This window comes from Thunnus maccoyii, chromosome 3, assembly GCF_910596095.1.
Source record: "Thunnus maccoyii chromosome 3, fThuMac1.1, whole genome shotgun sequence".
NCBI lineage: Eukaryota > Metazoa > Chordata > Actinopteri > Scombriformes > Scombridae > Thunnus > Thunnus maccoyii.
In genome coordinates this window covers 18,274,285-18,288,980 of record NC_056535.1, presented here as the reverse complement: position 1 = coordinate 18,288,980, position 14,696 = coordinate 18,274,285, and the positions used below count along the sequence as shown (strand labels likewise).

General features: G+C 39.2%; 2 protein-coding genes across 6 annotated transcripts in view; both read left to right on the top strand.

Annotated features, from left to right (window-relative positions):
• The first annotated feature begins 240 nt into the window (after positions 1-240).
• Positions 241-9,239, top strand: bap1 (BRCA1 associated protein-1 (ubiquitin carboxy-terminal hydrolase)). Of its 3 annotated transcripts, none has more exons than XM_042407462.1 (17): positions 241-442; positions 733-762; positions 915-969; positions 1,258-1,390; positions 1,639-1,758; positions 3,279-3,340; positions 3,501-3,643; positions 4,049-4,127; positions 4,223-4,346; positions 4,739-4,877; positions 5,050-5,183; positions 6,026-6,159; positions 6,283-6,746; positions 6,967-7,208; positions 7,391-7,483; positions 7,576-7,648; positions 8,226-9,239. In XM_042407462.1, the coding sequence occupies exons 1-17, from the start codon at positions 406-408 to the stop codon at positions 8,357-8,359; spliced, it is 2,196 nt and encodes a 731-aa protein (XP_042263396.1). In that variant the 5' UTR covers positions 241-405; the 3' UTR covers positions 8,360-9,239. The 3 variants fall into 3 exon arrangements, with proteins under 3 accessions (XP_042263396.1, XP_042263394.1, XP_042263393.1); XM_042407460.1 differs by having other exon boundaries at positions 242-442; positions 4,999-5,183; positions 6,970-7,208; XM_042407459.1 differs by having other exon boundaries at positions 242-442; positions 4,999-5,183.
• Positions 9,240-11,207: 1,968 nt separating this feature from the next.
• The window catches only part of bsnb (bassoon (presynaptic cytomatrix protein) b), a 65,686-nt gene continuing 62,197 nt past the window's right edge, over positions 11,208-14,696 (top strand). For all 3 annotated transcript variants that reach the window (XM_042406283.1, XM_042406284.1, XM_042406285.1), the window contains exon 1: positions 11,208-11,506. In XM_042406283.1, the coding sequence (XP_042262217.1) occupies positions 11,328-11,506 (179 nt within the window). In that variant the 5' untranslated portion in view covers positions 11,208-11,327. The remainder of the gene's footprint in view (positions 11,507-14,696) is intronic.

Below are 14,696 nucleotides of genomic sequence, written 5' to 3'. Positions count from 1 at the left end.
TTATAATGTGAATTGTGTTTATTAATAATAATTAATAATAATTAATAAACACAATTTTAATAAATCATAAATCGATGGATGATATAGACGTTATGGCAATTATATAAATGATCAAAAATACGTTTGACATACTTCTTTAATTTACTTATTTTGCTCTTGTTCAGACTACAAGAAGTCGCGGGTTGAACTATTTTTCTTTTTTTTTTTTTCTTTTTTTTTGTCACCACTCGTCGTTTCTTGATGACGTAGATTGCAGGCGGCCAGTTCTGTCTATTGTGTTTATCTTGAGCCCTGCACGGTTGTGTCGTGAATGGATACAGCGTTGTCGTTAAAGATTATTACCCCTCTTTCGGACATGGACTGGAAAACATCTTAAATATTAGTCAACTGCGCACAAATGCAAACATGAACAAAGGCTGGCTGGAGCTCGAGAGTGACCCAGGTGAGAAATTTCGACAGACAGCACAGCTAACTAACGTTAGCTTCTGTATAAAGCCAGATGGACAGTTTAGCTTCTTAAGCAGCTTGACTTTTTAAACTCGTAAAGCAACTTTAACACAACAGAACATAACAAAAACATGGTTAACTTGAATGTTAAAGTGCATTGTCTTCTGCGAGATGATGGTTACTCGCTCCATCATCTTACAGAAGACAACACACTCTCCACTACTGTAGATGAGTAACGTTTCGTGTTAGTTACTGAACCCTGAATTAAATGTTTTACAATTTCAGGGCTGTTCACTCTACTGGTGGAAGATTTTGGTGAGTATTTCATATATAGAAACCTTCCATAGAGCTGCAATGTGGAAAAAAGACACTATACTGCAAAAGTATCACCATTTGAATCTTGTATGTATGTGAAGATGAAAGTAATCGTGGCAAAAGAAAACTTTTTTTTTTGGTGCGTCCTGTAGGAGTCAAAGGTGTCCAAGTAGAGGAAATATATGATCTACAAAGCAAGTGTCAAAGGTATGTAACTTTAAATCTGTCTGGTGAGGAATAGATGCATGTACAATAGCTACTGATCAAAAGTGTGGACACACCTTCCCATTCACTTGAATGAGAAAGTGTATCCAAACTTTTGACTGGAACTGTACATCAAGAATTTCACTACAGTTTCTTTACAATTTCACACCTGAGTATAAGTAGGGAATCTACCATAGTTGTCCTTTTTATAATGAAGCTTCTGTCTCCTGTTCTTTTTTGTACTTTAGCAACAACATGTGAAAAGTATTTGTACTTGATTTTATGTTTCAGCCCTGTCTATGGCTTCATCTTCCTGTTCAAGTGGATTGAGGAACGTCGATCCAGGAGGAAAGTTAACACTTTGGTGGATGAAACCTCTGTCATTGATGAGGAAATTGTAAATGATATGTTCTTTGCTCATCAGGTAAGCTATAAGTGATCATAGATGTTGGTAGTTATTGTAATTATTGACTTCTTAGTGATCACTGTACAAACTGGTTTATTTTTTTGAAGTCATAAAAATTATACATCATTTATGAACTGTAAAATTTCAAAGCTTAGTGCTGTCACCGATGTAACGTTGCTCTTGAGCAGATAAAAAAACATGATTCATTCAGTTCTTTCTTCTTGCTCTGACTTGTTGGGTGTTTACGCTGTCATTTTTCTATCTAGCTGATACCAAATTCATGTGCCACCCACGCGTTGCTGAGTGTGCTTCTGAACTGCAGTGGCGTTGAGCTCGGCACCACCCTTAGTCGCATGAAGGCTTTCACAAAAGGCTTTAGTCCCGAGGTAAGATGACCTCACACTCATTCGTGTATGTCTGTTATTTCTAGTGTAATATAATACTGTGTTTTTTGTTCACAGTTTTCATTTGACAATCAGCTCTCAGATTAGTTTTTCCTTTAGCTGCAAAGTGTTGAGAGATCATAGGAATTTGACAAAACCTATATAGGATTTATGAAGAGAGAGTGAAAATCAGTTAGGAAATCAGTATCTATTTTTATATTAAACGTATGAGAGCGGACATTGGACATCTACAAAAAAATGGTAATAGATTTTCAAGCTTATCCAGCTAGTTATAGTACTTTAAACATAATTTCAAATCAGGATATTTCTCCATTTGTATTAGCTGTGACCTTCTTGGGTTGCTTTCCATTTGCTAACGTGGCTCCTCACCTCCCTCACTCGTGTCTCTTCCTCACACCTTAGTCCTTCCCTGCAGGGATGGGAGAGAGAGAAATAGAAGCGAGGAAGAGACTTGATGGTAGAGAAATTGTATTTACCAAACGAGACATCCTCACCTCCTCTAGCTACATTTTTAGGAGATGGCAATTACTCATGACGCACAGAATCTCAACTGTCAAATGTGTAGAAATACATAACAGTAACTTTTTTTAAGTTTAAAAGACAAACACTCGGGGCCTGATGACTGCTACTCCAATACTAATTTTAAATCTATTGCAGTATCACAGGATGTGACTGATAGAAATAACACAAATTAACAAAATTGAAATGCGTATTATTGAAATAACAGAGTGGATGTGAGGGAACCATAAAAACAGCTAAATTTAAAATAAAATTTACTGCATAATTAGTTTGTGAGAGGCTGCAGTAACAGAAAGTCTGACCTCCTTTTCAGGCTCAGGCTGAAATTATAGGGTTGATAATAATAACTGCAGCTGTATATTACTATATAGCTGTATGTTTTTCCTGGAAGAGCCAAGATGGCCTTGGAATGTACAAGAAGAAAAGAAAAAGAAAAGTATTTGAGCTTCTGAAGAAAAAGGAGAAAAAGTTGCAATGATTCAGATTTTACAAGGATGTAATATTTTTAATTTATGAATAAATATGAATAACTATCAAGCTGTTGGTTGTGGAGTTTCCATTGGTAAATACCCTGATCTACAGCATTACAGTCATGCAATGTTAATATTACAGTAATGTGATTTACAGTTCAGCAGCTTCTTCATCGTCCCATCAGATCAGCTGATCAATCAATAAACAGATTCTGATCAAATGGGGTGTTGCTGTCCGATTTTAAAAAGAACTTCTTCATGGGACATCGCTGTGGTTCCTAACTCCAAGCTCCTCTTGGGACATCCTAGATGATGAAGGACCTTTATCAATCTCCGGGTCATCAGCCAGAAGACAGAGGAGTGAGGATGGGAGAAAGCATAATTAGCTGCATGGAAAGCGCCCTTGATCTGAATTGCTCACTTTTATGCTATCTCTCTCTCTCTCTCTCTCCCTCCCTCCTCCTCCTCCCCTGCTGTCATGTTTAACTTTAAATTTTCATGTTTTTTTTTCAGAGTAAAGGTTATGCAATAGGAAATGCCCCTGAGCTTGCCAGAGCACACAACAGCCATGCCAGGTAAGTTTCAGTCAGTGGTTCCCTTTTACATTTCGAGGTGTCTCTGATTCTGGGAAAAAAAAAAAAAAAATCTTGTGTGATTGGTCTGTCATCCTCAAGGAGATGTCAGGCTTTGTGCATTGATCAGTTTCTCAAGTTCTCACTCTGTGTTTCTATGGAGACCGGAGCCCAGGCACCTGCCGGAGAAACAGAATGGGATCAGTGCAGTGCGGACCATGGAAGCCTTCCACTTTGTCAGCTATGTGCCCATCAAAGACCGCCTCTTTGAGCTCGATGGACTCAAGGCTTACCCCATTGACCATGGTAAGAGTACATACTGATGCAGAAGAGAGTCCTGCTCTTACTTTTACTACTTTGTCACAATCATTCTGGTTACTGAGCTCAAGAGTTTGTTTATGTTTAATGTGATTGTAATCCATTAATTGTCCCCTACAGTGCATAGCCTGAACTCTTCAGTCATGGACTCATTGGGTGTTTAGTCCAAGTTAAGATCAAAAAGGGACCTTTTGTTCTCAAGGCCCCTAAACAACGTTAGAGTGTTCTTCCAGAAAGGACCAAGCAATCTGACTGTTATCTAAACACGTTTATACAATAAAGCATTATTCTAAGGGATTTCTTTCCTTGGAGCTATATAAATGCATTTAGTGATGCTTTATTCATTTCTCCTGTTGTGAAACAAACAAACTATAATATTACACTATATTTTAGGGCCCTGGGGAGAGGAGGAGGAATGGACTGATAAAGCTCGGCGGGTTATCATGGAAAGGATTGGACTGGCCACTGCCGGGTGAGTCTTGAACCAGTTACTAAGTAGAAGAGGTTCAACTTCTCTACAACCTTCCCAAAGCTTCATTCTCATGCTACTGCTCCTCTCTTTCTCAGTGAGCCGTACCATGACATCCGCTTCAACCTGATGGCAGTGGTGCCTGACCGCAGGATGAAGTACGAGTCCAAACTGGATATTTTAAAGAGGAATCGACAGACTGTTCTGGAGGGTCTACAGAAGGTCAGGAACTAATAGAAGTCTCATCACAGGCAGATCACAATCCCACAGCTCTTTAGTGTTTTCAACTCACACCTGGAAGCTGTGTGTTTAGATGATAAAATGATGTGAGCAAGAGAGAATATGTGAGCAAGCTGCAGATGACTCTGAACTGTCACTTTGTTTAACCTCATTTAAAAAAATAGATTTGATAGAATTGTCATAACTTTTGCCACTTTTGTGGTGTCTATTAATACTCCTAATGATTCAAAGAGTGTTTTATACTTTTTTCAAAAGTATTTTTAAGGGAAATTAGATGGAGTCAAAATTTATCCAAGCATGCTTCCCTTAATCATGTCTACTGACAAAGTTTTTTGAGGGGCTAACTAAAGTATTTTGTATCTTCATGTCTTCAGATGATCCGGCTCACCCAGCCCGAGCTTGTCCATGATAAGAAGCAGCAAGACTCTTCCTCTCCTGATGATAGCACCACTGCAATCAAGAAGGAGGCAGATGCGGAGCCAGTTACATCCCAAAGAGATCAGGCTTCTTCAGGTGCTTCAGTCAGCTTTTATCCTCCAGTCTTTTTAATTTTTTAATATATCTTGTAAATTGTGATGGAACTTATCACAAACATTTAACTGATGTATTTAAATACACTGACTTCTATTTTTAGATTCAGTGGATGAGTCAGGAGGTCAGTCTAAAGATGCCCCATGTCCTTCAGGAAACACCAAGGTCATGGGCAAACCACCAGTCCCTGCAGGAGGAGGCTCCCAGCAAGTCACCAGTACCAACCCCATCGTTCAACGCCTGCCTGCCTTCCTAGACAACCACAACTATGCTAAGTCTCCAATGCAGGTAAGATGGGAGGAGGAATGTATAGGTCCTGGCTCAGAAAGGACACTTTTACCGATATGAACCAGATTCTTCTCCAGTTTTGGCCTCTAAATAACTTCAGATGCTTTGGTTGTAATGTATGATTAGTGTTTTGTTCAGGGCTGCAAGTAATGATTTTTTTTCAGATAGATATTATTGATAGATATTTGAGGAAAAGAAAACCGGTAAATCTTCATGATCCTGAAGCTGGAATTAACAAATTTGGGGCATTTTTGCTCACTTTTTTTTTTTTTTAAATAGTTAATTTATTTAGTAGAATTGAATTAGAACTGGAATCAAGTTGTAGATTCATGTTCTGTCAATCAACTAATAATTTAATCAACTTATTGTTTCTCTTCTTATTGATTCTGTTCAGGTTTTAGAGATACTGTATGTATTTGACAGTGTCGTCCATAACAAATACAGAGTACATATTAAATAGCAGGCTTTTTAAGAAACTGTTCTGTAGTTTGGGTAAAGATAAGTAGAATCAAATGGTGTTTTGTCTTGATGTTTGCCTTTTGTCAACATTTTGGATTATGTTCATTTTGTTTCCATGAAAATACATTTGATCTAAACAGACTCCAGTGTTAGATTGAGAATTTAATGGAAACATTACTTATTCAACTCTTCCAGCAAGTAGAACAGATCTCGCTCTGATCTCCATCAATCTCTAACACTGTTCTGTAAAACTGATTCAAAGAAGATTTTAATTGTCTTTCTTTTTCTCAGATACTATTTTTTTTAAGCAGCCCAATTTATCTTTGGGCCATAAAATAAACAATTTTTCTTTGAGGGTTTATTGGAGATTCTCTGATTGGCAGGAAGAGGAGGATCTTGCTGCTGGAGTTGGTCGCTCTCGGATGCCAGGGCCTCCCCAACCGCCATACTCTGATGACGAAGATGACTATGAGGACGAGGATGAGGATGTAACTGGTTCTGCAGGCACATCAAGCAGGTCAGTGTTGTAAAATGTGTCCTATTTTGAATAAAAGCGTAATTGTTGCTTTTATAGATTTATGTTAGGCAATTTTCAAGCTTGAGCGTTGGCAGTTTCTCATTTACTTTTCTTTTTTTAAAGGTTTAGGCGAAAGGCAAGTCTGCGATCACGAACAGGACGTGTAGGGACTGGAATGGAGAGCCAGATTGCCCTGAGTGTCCTGGCTGAGAAACTGAAGAAGGAGGTCCAAAGGAAAGATGCCTTAAACACACCTCTTTCTGTACGCACAGAAGGCCGCACTGGGGGCATTTGTATCACATCTGCTTCACAGCCTTCCCCCACACCCAGCAACGAAAGCACCGACACAGCATCTGAGATCGGCAGCGCCTTCAACTCCCCGCTGCGCTCGCCCGCACGCTCCCAGGCTGCCACGCGTCCGTCCAGTCCAGTGGCATCCCATCTGTCTCGCGTGCTGTTTGGAGAAGATGAGATGCTGAGGCTAGACTCCAGACATAACCGTGCTGTCAGAGAACTGGGTCCCTCTGTCAGCGTGGCCTTGCTACACCTGCAGGAGGATGGAGTCATCTACGCTCTTCCACCATCTGGTGAATACACAAGATGGTTACTTTCATCCATTTTATTTACAAATGTGGTTTAAAAGCCCCTGCTGAAGTAACGATCTGACCCTATCATCTCACATTTAGAATATTAAATTATTTTAGACGATAAAAGTAGACTGTTTGGAATGATATTACATACATTTTTATTTTGATAATAAATTGTTAGTGTCTTGTAGTATTGATAGACTTTCTGTTGTCTGTTCAGCAGATTTAGCTGCTGATGGCACCAAGCAGCCTTGCACTCCTGAGAAGATAAAAGACAAAGAGCAAGCAGGCCTCGCAGCAGCGGAGAAAGAAGGAGTGAACGAGGGAGACGAGGGACCATCTGTGGACGTGAAAGAAGAGGAGAGCAAAGATGGAGCAGAGGTGAAACCCAGCAAGGAAAAGCTTAACGCTACGGAAACTGCTGCAGACAGCAAGCTCCCTGGGGATAAGTACTCACCTAAAGTAAGTCCAGAAAATTCCTGGTGTTATAATCTACTGTAGCACGGTACCTTACTCTGCTCATCGGTCTGCCAAGATTTTTTTTTTTGTATTACAGTAATTGTGCTGCCAATTAGGGAGCTGTGTGCTAAAAATATATAATAAGCAAACACACAGAGCGGTTCATCTTATTCTGTCTCCTGCAGGAGTTGCTCGCACTGCTCAAGTGCGTGGAGGCGGACATTGCCAGTTATGAGGTGTATCTAAAGGAGGAAGTAGAGAAGAGAAAGAAATACAAAGTAGGTTTTGTTTACCTAGAACCAATCAAATAACCTCGTGTGAGACGTTTTTATTAGCTTTCAATCAAAATCTTTTGTTTTCATTTGTTCAGATTGATGATCAGAGGAGGACCCATAATTATGATGAGTTCATCTGCACCTTTATATCAATGCTGGCCCAAGAAGGTAAGTTAAGATCACCATCTCCTCTTCTTTTATTTACTATTTTAACTTGATCCCCTCTCATCAAAGCAACATTTGAAACTTTTGCAAGTTACCTATAAATTCCTGCTTTCTGGTGGTGTCCAAACATTGTACATATCTGAAGTTACTCACATCACCTCATATTTATGGATACTTCATGCTGAACATCAGAGGTAGGTATTGCACTGAAGGGGGGAAAAGTGCACAGTAGTGAGCATCCCCAAAACAAAAAGTCTTACTAATCCCCATAGGAATATGTGTAACTGTTTGAATATGAATAATTGTTTATGACAAGACAATTAACAGAACAATTAGAGTTTTTTTTTCTCAAATTTTAATTAAGGCCTGTGAATATTAACAGTTAAAATACCCATCCAATCAGAAATGCATACAGAAGCACTTTTTTCTATTAACAGCAGATATGACATTATTGCATACACTTGCATAACTCTGCATTAACATTTTAAACCATCAGACACAAAAAAAACCTCACTTGCTTTGTTGGTATTTTCATCATTTCTTTGTTCCTTTGTTAATTCTGACCTTGTATCTTCTGCAGGCATGCTGGCCAGCCTCGTGGAGCAGAACATTTCAGTACGTCGTCGGCAGGGAGTGAGTATCGGCCGCTTGCACAAACAGAGGAAACCTGATCGCAGGAAACGCTCCCGACCTTACAAGGCCAAACGCCAGTAATTGTAAAACAATCATAACTTCTGTGAGCACCAAGCAATCAAAAAAAAAAAAAAAGAAACTGCTGCACTCCTGAAACTCTCTCATACAGGCAGTTTAGTGTTGTATTTTAGTCAAAGCCTCTTCTTCTTCATGAAACTGACCCTGTTCGGTCAGCTCTTTTATCACTTATGTATATATGTACTACCATTTTAGTATCAATGTAAATTTTTCTTCTTTCTTGTGCCACTTCTGTCTACAGTTTGTAAATATGAAAAAGGCCCCAATGATGAACCTGAATGCTTTTTCGTCTTGCAAGGGTTTTAATCTTATTAATAGATCTTCTCTACAGTCTTCTGGTTAGTACAGTACAGTCATTTGTTGGAATATGGATCTGTATGTCACAAAATTACAATTTGATAACCAAAAGTCAATATTTCCTCAACTGTATCCCTCACTGATGTTTTCCCGGTGCCAATGAAGTATTGAATGTTTGGACAAAAACAGGCCATGTGTTCTATTCATGCACATCATTTCAGTTTATATATATTCACTACTGCTATATAATTCACTGTATAACATGCATAACGACATTCCTCATGAACGATTTTAAACTCAAAGAAGTCACGATGCGTCTTTTCATTGGAATGCCTATCAAGGGTCTCTAGCTGTGTGTGTATTTCTCTTGAGATCCTGCACATGAAAAACAATCTCTCGTGTTATTTTTGTACCTGAAATGGATCTCAGAATGGAGCGAAAATGAAGTTGCACTTGTGCAGTCGTGTGTTTTGTACATATGTATCTGTTAATTAGCTCAGCATCACATCCGTACACTGAGCTCACTTGTTCTTTGTGCTTGCCAATTCGTACTACAATAAAGTCATTTAAAATGTCTTGCTTATAATCCAGATTTCTTTATGTTTTTTTTTTTTTTTTAAAGTGCCTGACTCAGGATTTCAGTGTTTTCTAATGACAGTACTGCATTAGGTTGATGTAGGGTTCAACCTTACAGTACAGCATGTTAACAAAAGTTACAAATAGGAAGTTACAAATCTTATCAGCTTTATTAGGTTTATTAAATAGAGTCTTTTAGTGTAGTGACAGTTAGTGTACACTAGGGAGAGCAATCATTCAGAGAGGAGTGGGACCATCTCAGAATTATTTCCCTACTTTGCTGTCAGGAGATACTATTCCCTTTCCCTTTGATGTAGTATTCTTAATGATTATTGAACTGGTATTTTGAATTTGTCGAACCACTCCCATTTTTCCTTAGTTTTTATTTGATGGTTTATGTGTTTTAGACAATTATATTGGCTTTTTATTTTTAGTCATTATAAATGTATGTCATTTGTGGTGAAATGCTGTAAATGTTCTATTTTGTAGAATGAAACAGTCCACATTAATTTGAGCGATAGGTAAAATGTGAGATCTTAACTTGAGTTATATCCTCGATCATGCCACTGGCATGGAAATATTAAGTTTGCAATTTTGCAAGGTTCATGTACAGTTTGAATTTTAATGAATTAATTAAGATTTTATTTTATTTCTCCTCAGACATTGCCAGTCTTTACCCCAGGATGTCTTAGCTCTGATACTGTATAATGATCTTGTGTAATGACACTGGCTCTCTGGCAGCAGGAATCTACACACAGTATTTGGGAGTCGGAGCTAAAAAAAAAAAAAAGAAAAAAGAAAAGAAAAGAAAAATACCCCTCAGCCACACATTTTCTGTGCAGCAGATGTTTGAATCAAACAAATCCATGCTGCACTGTTATGTCACCACAGTTTGCCTGTAATTTGGTTAGAGCAAGATCTGCAGCTGGCTTCATCACATAGCCTAAAACCATATAATAATTGTAAAACATGCTAAGGACATTTCATTATGGTTATGGTGTGATACTGACATTGTGACTTGTTTAAAAAATATTCATAATTTACATGAATGCATATGCATAGTCCAGCAAACCATGTGGAAATCAATATTGACAGTTATTTTAATTATTGATAATATTTTCTTGGTTAGTTTATCAGTCATTTGGTCTACAAATGTCAGAAAATTAAAAAAAATGCACACAAGTATTCAGTTTAATACAACAGACTTAGAAACCAGCATATACTTACGTCTGTAAGTATAGCAAGTTAACCAGTACATTTGTACATTTTTGCTTATTGCTTAAAAGACTTACATTATTAGCCTAATCGGCTATCAAAATATAGCCTAGTTGTTGATTTATTTTCAGGGGGTTGACCAGTGGATTAATTGAACAATTGTTTCAGTTCTAGAAAATATTGTGATAAATTAAAATCATCATGATCCAAAGTCCCACAGGAAAGAAAAAGCAAAGTGTAGTCAAACATGATGAAAGACTCACATTTCAAACATGAAGCCGATTATGTTTCTGGCAAGACCCATTATTTAGGTCAGTGGTTTTCAAACTTTTCCACGTCAAGGACCCCTAAATTGACACAGATTAGACCACGGACCTGATAAGATCTGATAAGATTTTTGCTTTTATGAAACCCATGACCAAAATAGTCATACATTCTGTCACTGTGTTACATATGGATGGAATTATAGTGAAAATAAATTATTCCCCTTTTTGCTGGGGACCCCTTGGAAACCCCTCAAGGACCCCTGGGGATCCCCGGACCCCGCTTTGAGAACCACTGTGCATCCTAGATAGCCGTGAACTGAATCTGAGAGGTCCCAGTGGTCTCCAGTCATGTGCCGCTCAGGGCTCAGAGGTATTTGCGTGGTGACTCGAGATAACCGAGCGCTGTGAGCGCGCACGTACGAGGCACTCCAGTTCCCACCCTTTGCGTCAGCGCGCTCCCTCACCCTCTCCGTCAACGCGCGTGCTCCGTGCGGGGATGCTGAATTGTAGGTGATGATGGCGGAAGGGGAGCAGCGCTGAGTTTCATTTGAGTTTTTGTCACAGCTGTAGAATCGTCTACAACAGCGTTTCTCCGCGTCGACACCTATCCCGAGGCGATGGGGAACGAGGCGAGTATGGAAGGGGAGGGACAGGCGGGACAGCCCGGCCCCGCCGTCCCTGCAGCGGGGGCTCCGGCTTCCATTTCAGCACCACCGGACTCTGGACAGCTCATCAAGCCGAGCAATGGAGCGCCAGCCGGAGGAAGTGGGGCTGGACCCGGGCCGGGGATTAACAGGTAGCCGCGATAGCTAGGACGCTTCTCCGCCGAGCTGTGGAGAGAAATCAGGGAGGCAGCGTGCCGTGTTCCGTACATCTGTGCGATGTGGAGCGTAGATAGCTATAGGATCATCCGACTGCGTGGAGATAGACTTGAATGGGTTCTTAATTATTTATTTCAATATCCTTGTCAACACAATTCACCACCCCCTTTTGAGACCCATTTTCGCTTTTTTTTTTCTGGCAGCACCACCCCATTAGTCAACGTTAATTTGGGTCGAACTCAAATCTAATATGCAACGCTTTCGATGTAGAATCAATAATATAAATAATATGGCTTTCAAACGTTACAATAAGGGATTTCTACGCCCGTTTTCACGCTGTCTGTGTTGAGGCATCACTAGCTAAATATCATGAATGAACGAGCGACGTTTTTTCCTCATAGTGAGGCAGTGCCAAGTAAATGTAAACACTTAGGGATGAATTTCAGAAATATTAATATTCTCACAGCTTCAGTTGATAAAGAAATAGAGGATATCAATGATGCAAAGTGTATTGGATCTCACGTTGAAGCATGGTGGGCTCCATTACTGGTTCATTTCCTGAACATGCTTCGACATCATTGAATTCAAAGTCATTCTGAGAAATCACCTTCCTCCTGGTGATGAGACGTCCGTATCTTGATGTCAGCGTTGATGACAATGCTATCATCAGATAACACCGGCGTCATTGTGAGCACAGGACCATAACGCATATATATATATATATATATACATATATATATATTTATATGCCATATAGCTGCCTCACTTATCAGATCTCAATCCAAATCAATATGCAGCCAGTGGAAATTGTTTTTCACCACCATCAGCTGCACAGAAAAAAAGGCTTCATTTCTTCTGGAGGAGTGCATCTCTCCATAAGAAACCCAGACACTGAGCGCAGACATTGACAGTGTTATGTCAGCCTTACATGACAATATTTCCTTATTTGGCTGTCACATTAGTAAACCCCATTGTTGGGTTATAACAAAGCAATGGAAGTTATTCAAATATTGGCCTTTTCCAAGAAAAAGAAAAGTGTTTAGTCACATGTAGTAGCCTGTAGGTCTGTATTTTTCTGTTTGGGTGTGTGGGAGGGATTAGCCATCCAACAAGATCTGATATTGCCTTAATTACACAGTTCAACAGTTGTAGACCTGAATACGCACAAGCAAAAGGCACAGCTGCGTCTTGTATTTGCCACACCTGTTTACAGTCTCTCTGTACCCGTATGTTAGCCTGCCATCCAAATAGATGTCTAGCTTTCTTTGTGCTACAAACCCTTCCTTCGTCACTGACTTATTGTGTGATTTCTGCTATTACAGAAAATGGTTGCAAGGAGTCTGCCACAGTAATTAGAAAATCATATACCTTTAATAGTGTTTAATAGTCTTCTCCATGTTTCTATTAGGGAAAAAAAACATTCACTGTTCATCTTGTATATTCACTGAGGGGCAGGTTGGAAGTTCATAGCTCCCATGTAGCCTCGTGATTCTTTTATATCTTGATTTTGTATCTTTTGTACCCACCCTAAGGTGTCTCATAAAGTGATGGTGAGTGCTGAGAGACTGAGTGTGCAAAAGAGACAGAGAGAGGGAGGGTGAGAGAAAGAGACAGAGAGAGAGAGAGTATATCATATGGCTGATTAAAATGGTTTTCTTAAGATCACGGCCCCACATTCAGTCTGAGAATACTCTCCCACAAAGAACTTGTAAGAAACAATGAAACAGTGGTTGAAACTGTAGATAGGAGACTTTCATCTTAATTAAAATGAGGTGCAGCATTTTATGAGTTAGCCTATTAATATGAATGGGGACATAATATGCTATATATAACCTTATTCAGAAGTGAATTCCATTTAGGCCTTTTTGCTCTATTTCAGGCCATATTATGTTTTATTCATCGCAGTCAAAGAGCAAAATCTGAACATACATAAGAATCCATGAAGCTAAGGGAGTCACCCTACTCTACTATTTCACAAAGCATCACAATGGTTGTTTTCTTCTCTAATCATAACAGCTTTGACCAAGTGCACAGTCATCCTGACCTGATGACCATAACTGACAAGCATTCAGAATCGCAAGAAATACTGCCTTGTGTTGCGCGCCCCACATATTTCCTGTGTTTACGACAATGTGCTCAGTGTGTCGCTGCTATATTGTCGTCTCATTGTTTTCTGTTTAACAGCTGAATTAGCGAAGACCTACGCTTGCTCCATCATGTAGCAGCATATGTTATAAGTCAGCATGTTCAACATACGCCATTGACATTGGCTTTAAATCATTAAGCCGCATAAATCAATATAAATCAAAATTCTATTACAAACCCAAACAAAGCTAGAGCTCATAAAACCGGTGAAAATAATTGACACAGTCATGTTCTAAGACACAGTGTTCAAACAGTATGCCCTCATAATTAATTTACCCTTAGCAATAGTGTGTAGCCTACACATACCAAATGGTTGTCGCAACTCAAACAAATAATGCAAAAGCAGCTTTCGTATTATTTATGACACTATGACAGCTGTGGGAAACACAAGATGAATAGCTACCTATGAGATATTGGCAGTGTAGTGTTGTTGTTCAGATTCCAAACTTAGACACTATACAGCATCCAAGCTTGTGAAAGCTGTGTAATCTTATTTAGAACACTTTTTTTTTTTTTTTTGCATTTTCTTGGCATTTTAACTTCAGTGGCAAAATGCTGCAAGTTTTGTGTCACAATGACTTAAAATGCTTGAAATTCTGAAAGAAATATATTAAATTTTTAACGTTATACTTGGTGATGAAGTTGACTAAATCCACACATACTTCCCAGTGTGTTTCATGGTTTCATGGTCGAAGATACAGAGACTAAGCTGTGGCTGAAGCTGAAGTCTGCTCAACTGTCATGCGCCACACTGAGTATATTAGCAGAACAGACACAGCGGTTAGTCTAGTTGCAAGCAGACACACTGGTGTGCCTGCCACCCATCTGAGTGACACCACAACAATCATTATAAAACAAAACATGGCTGTAATACACAGTTTGTGTGCCATCTTCAGGATCATTGTTTAAGGACCACTTGTAGTGATTTTGACGTAGCTCACATCATGTGACGTTTCTTATATGACGCACCACAGCTCCTGCATTTGCATTTGACCATTATAGGATATATATATATGTATC

Bases quoted from the DNA above. Each gene is read 5' to 3' on its own strand.
- bap1 (XM_042407459.1), top strand. From the start codon at position 406: ATGAACAAAGGCTGGCTGGAGCTCGAGAGTGACCCAG. The intron at 970-1,257 runs GTATGTAACTTT...TTTATGTTTCAG, and splicing joins CTACAAAGCAAGTGTCAAAG to CCCTGTCTATGGCTTCATCT. The intron at 7,484-7,575 runs GTAGGTTTTGTT...TCATTTGTTCAG, and splicing joins AGAAGAGAAAGAAATACAAA to ATTGATGATCAGAGGAGGAC.